Source organism: Limulus polyphemus, unplaced genomic scaffold, assembly GCF_000517525.1.
Source record: "Limulus polyphemus unplaced genomic scaffold, Limulus_polyphemus-2.1.2 Scaffold7424, whole genome shotgun sequence".
Lineage (NCBI taxonomy): Eukaryota > Metazoa > Arthropoda > Merostomata > Xiphosura > Limulidae > Limulus > Limulus polyphemus.
The window spans coordinates 13,779-18,199 of record NW_013673034.1 but is presented as its reverse complement, the minus strand read 5'-3'; the positions used below and the strand labels follow the sequence as shown (position 1 = coordinate 18,199).

Here is a 4,421-nt window from a genome sequence, read left to right as displayed (position 1 = left end):
CCCCCACGGCTGAAAGGGCGAGCATGTTTGGTGGGACGGGGATTCGAACCCACGAACCAATCTATGTGATCCTTCTAGAAAAATAATGAATAAAAAACAAGTTTTAATAAAATAGTCAAAACAACAAACAAAATTGATGAGTGTTGTGTTGAGTAGTGAATGGTCAGAATTTTATGTTCTTGCTCTAGGAGTTTCGTCTTCACCTGTACCTACTGGACATGTGGAAGGACCCAACTCTTCGAGCCCTTCCAGGTCACACCGATATTTTGAGCTCAGAAAATACACGCTGCATCTGGACTCCAGACCTTATCTTTCCCAACAGTAAAAGCGGTTCAATTTTTCCTGTGTCAATGCCAAACAGTGTAGTTAAACTGTTGCAGGATGGTTACTTTCACCGTTCCACAAGGTAAAGCATTGTTTCGTGGAGGTGTTCCTCCCACCTCTAGAACACAAGACGACAATTTTGATTGTTAACTTAGCTGTAACTGAACGAGTTACGATTATCGGGAAAACGATATTTTTACAGTTATTTGGTGATACAATTAGATAAAAAGTGTGTTTGTTGTTAAGTGCAAAGGTATACAGTAAGCTATTTGTTCTGTGCCCGCTGCAGGGAAATATTCCAAAATTTTAGCGTTGTAAACTCTCAACATTGCCGTTGAGTTTGAGGAAAAGAAGATATTTTTATAGCCAGATGATTTTTAACTTAGAGTTAAACAAAGATTAAAACAATAGTTTTAGCGTCTGGTGGTCGATAATTTACAGTTAAACAAAGGGAAGTGCTGTTTTAGCATTTGATGGTCGCTAATTTACAGTTAAAGTTAAACAAAGATTAAAACAATAGTTTTAGCGTCTGGGGGTCGATAATTTACAGTTAAACAAAGGGAAGTGCTGTTTTAGCATCTGATGATCGCTAATTTACAGTTAAAGTTAAACAAAGATAAAAACAATAGTTTTAGCGTCTGGTGGTCGATAATTTAAAGTTAAACAAAGGGAAGTGCTGTTTTAGCATCTGATGATCGCTAATTTACAGTTAAAGTTAAACAAAGAGAAAATATATTTTAGCGTCTGGTGGTCGATAATTTAAAGTTAAACAAAGGGAAGTGCTGTTTTAGCATCTGATGATCGCTAATTTACAGTTAAAGTTAAACAAAGAGAAAATATATTTTAGCGTCTGGTGGTCGATAATTTAAAGTTAAACAAAGGGAAGTACTGTTTTAACGTCTGGTGATCGATAATTGACAGAGTTAGAATTAAACAAAGGGAAATACTATTTTAGCGTCTGTTGATCCATAATTTACAGTTAGAGTTAAACAGAGGCAAATATTGTAGCGCCTGATGATTGGTAACTTACAGCTGGATTTAAACAAAGAGAGATAATATGTTTAAAGCCTGAAGGCTAATGACTTACTCTTTCATTCGTTAAATAATATTTGTAGTGTCTGATTGATGGTATTTGCAGTCATATATGTTTTGTGTTTTTTTAAAGTTTCGCCAAGGTTAAGTGATACTGTTTTCAGCCTACAACTACGAGTATAGCTATGTATACATGCTCTAGAAAGCTATTATTACCCAAAACTTTTAATTATATTATTACTTTTTTGTCATTTAAAAACATGTGGGTCCCTCAGAGGGTCAACGGTAAGTTTGACTTTCAACACTAAAATCCGGGATTCGATTCCATACTGTAAACATAATGCAGATAGGACATTGTACAGAACTACACAAAGTTAACAACAAAAAGAAAAGATAATTTTTAGATCAGTGATTCTCAAACTTCGATACCACTTCGTCGGGGCAAAAGACCCTCTAAACCAATTTCCGGTCCTACCCCACCCGCTTTCGCGTACCACCGAAAAAAAACAAAACAGAATTAATGGGAAGAGTGGCGCTGCTTTTGATGTGACTTGCATTTTGGCCCAACCTGCAGACCACGTGGAGGACCCTCCGGACAACCAGTGAGCCTCGAACTACACTTTGAGAACCACTATTTTAGATGTTCTAAGTAATCTCTTACGATCAATTTTTTGGACATTAGAGGTGACCGACCTCATATTATGATACGTTCATCTATCGTATCAATTTATTATCTGATTATTCCAAATGTAGTCTTTAAATCTAAGTGAAAACTTTAAATCTTTTGGATTGCAAATAAATATTCTTGACTCGGATTTGGACTGCACATTTTAAGGACGGTCTATACCTGTGTTTGTATACTTGAATATGTATTTGTAGGGTGTCCAACTGTAACTCAACGGCAAACTTGAGGGCTCACAACGCCAGAATTCGGTGTTCGTTGTATACTTTGTGTTTGTTTGTTTTGAATTTCACGCAAAGTTACACGAGGGCTATCTGCACTGCCCTTCCCTTATTTAGCAGTGAAAGACTAGAGGGAAGGCAGCTAGTCATCACCACCCACCACCACTTGGGCTACTCTTTTACCAACGAATAGTGGGATTGACCGACACTTTATAACGCCCCCACGGCTGAGAGGGCGAGCATGTTTGGTGGGACGGAGATTCTAACACGCGACCCTCAGATTGCGAGTCGAGAGCCCTAACTACCTGACCATACCAAACCACACGTGTATAGTGTGCAAAAAACAAACAAATAATCCTACTTGTATTAACTGTTTCATCTAAACTAACAGGACATAGTTAGTATAACAAATTTTTCTTTGTTACATTTTTACTTATTTTGGTTTTACTTTCCTTAAATACGGCCTAGACAAGACTTAAACATACTTAATCATGTAAATTCTATTTCACGAGATTTTTGTGACATTTTTTCTTTTAATTTTATACATAAACACGAGCGTCACCTTCGAACCCGAATCGTTAAATTCCATTCCAATAAATTTCAAAAGTATATGTTGGTCGTTCCAACAGATATGTTGAAAAGACGCAGTTTAGTGACTAGGGTCGAATGTTGAAAAGACGCAGTTTAGTGACTAGGGTCGAATGTTGAAAAGACGCAGTTTAGGGACTAGGGTCGAATGTTGAAAAGACGCACATTCGACCCTAGTCCCTAAACAAAACTGTGTCTTTTCAACATTCGACCCTAGTCCCTAAACTGCGTCTTTTCAACATTCGACCCTAGTTCCTAAACTGCGTCTTTTCAACATTCGACCCTAGTCCCTAAACTGCGTCTTTTCAACATTCGACCCTAGTCCCTAAACTGCGTCTTTTCAAGCATTCGACCCTAGTCCCTAAACTGCGTCTTTTCAACATTCGACCCTAGTCCCCTGAAAAGACGCAGTTTAGGGACTAGGGTCGATATCGCTAAATTGAAGAACTGTATACAACTTTTGTTTAGTCGCTTGTATTCGTTTGACCGGAAGAATGTGACGTCTGTACAGGAACCTTATGGACAATAAAATCGGAAGTTGGTCACTTTAAGATATAAGTAAAAGTTTCTGCTGATAGCGCCAAATCTTTTACGTGTGGATCAACTCGGGCCGCAACAGAAGCTCGAAAGAAAAAAAAACTGTATCACAAACTTTCATATCCTTAATCGATTGTCCAAAGAAATGTCATATTAAAGTGGTTAGGAATGTCGGATAGATAAAGCATATTTCAAATTTGGGTAAACTTTCAAACTAGTTTTTTTTTCTACAACATTATGCGTCACCCTAAAGATTTAGATAAATCCCAGTTGATGGCTAAAATGTTGTATAATAAACAGCCACCAAACATTTCATCACGGCTGACATTTATCTTCTCGTTGTGAGTTATGTTTATTATTATTCAAATGTCGTAAACTATGTGGATTGAATATGTTTAATGAATATTGGTAGACCGATTACAGCTTTAAATATTATATTTACTTGACAGATATATATATATATTTCTCACCGGAGTTTCGGTGAGGTACATAAAAAAACAATAAGCTGTATAAAACACTTAGTTTATATATATAAACAAAATGGATTGGTATAGAAACCCGATTTTTAGTACTCTAACGCTAATTAATAATTATGAATAACTTATTACTTAATGATTGAAAATACAGACAATTTCAGTTGTCCGTAACGGTAGTGCATGAAAGGGTTTTGTAGTATTTATAAAATTCTGTTATTGTCAAAATGTACTTAATATAACGGTATTTTTAAACCTTCCATCATTTCTAAGATTACCTAACTATGGTGGTGTGATAATGAATTTCTATCATCATGTGTAAGTTTACCTAACTATGGTGGTTTGATAATGAATTTCTATCATCATGTGTAAGATTACCTAATTATGGTGGTGTGATAATGAGCTTCTATCATCACGTGTAAGATTACCTAACTATGGTGGTTTGATAATGAGCTTCTATCATCACGTGTAAGATTACCTAATTATGGTGTTGTGATAATGAGCTTCTATCATCACGTGTAAGATTACCTAATTATGGTGGTGTGATAATGAATTTCTATCATC

The 4,421-nt window shown here is 36.2% G+C and overlaps 1 protein-coding gene across 1 annotated transcript in view; it reads left to right on the top strand.

Moving 5' to 3' along the window:
- Positions 1-4,421, top strand: part of LOC111089804 (glycine receptor subunit beta-like) — a gene marked incomplete at its 3' end in the record, with an annotated part of 29,884 nt that overhangs the window by 18,075 nt on the left and 7,388 nt on the right. Inside the window, exon 4 of the mRNA XM_022402916.1 lies at positions 189-406. Within this exon, the coding sequence (XP_022258624.1) occupies positions 189-406 (218 nt within the window). The remainder of the gene's footprint in view (positions 1-188; positions 407-4,421) is intronic.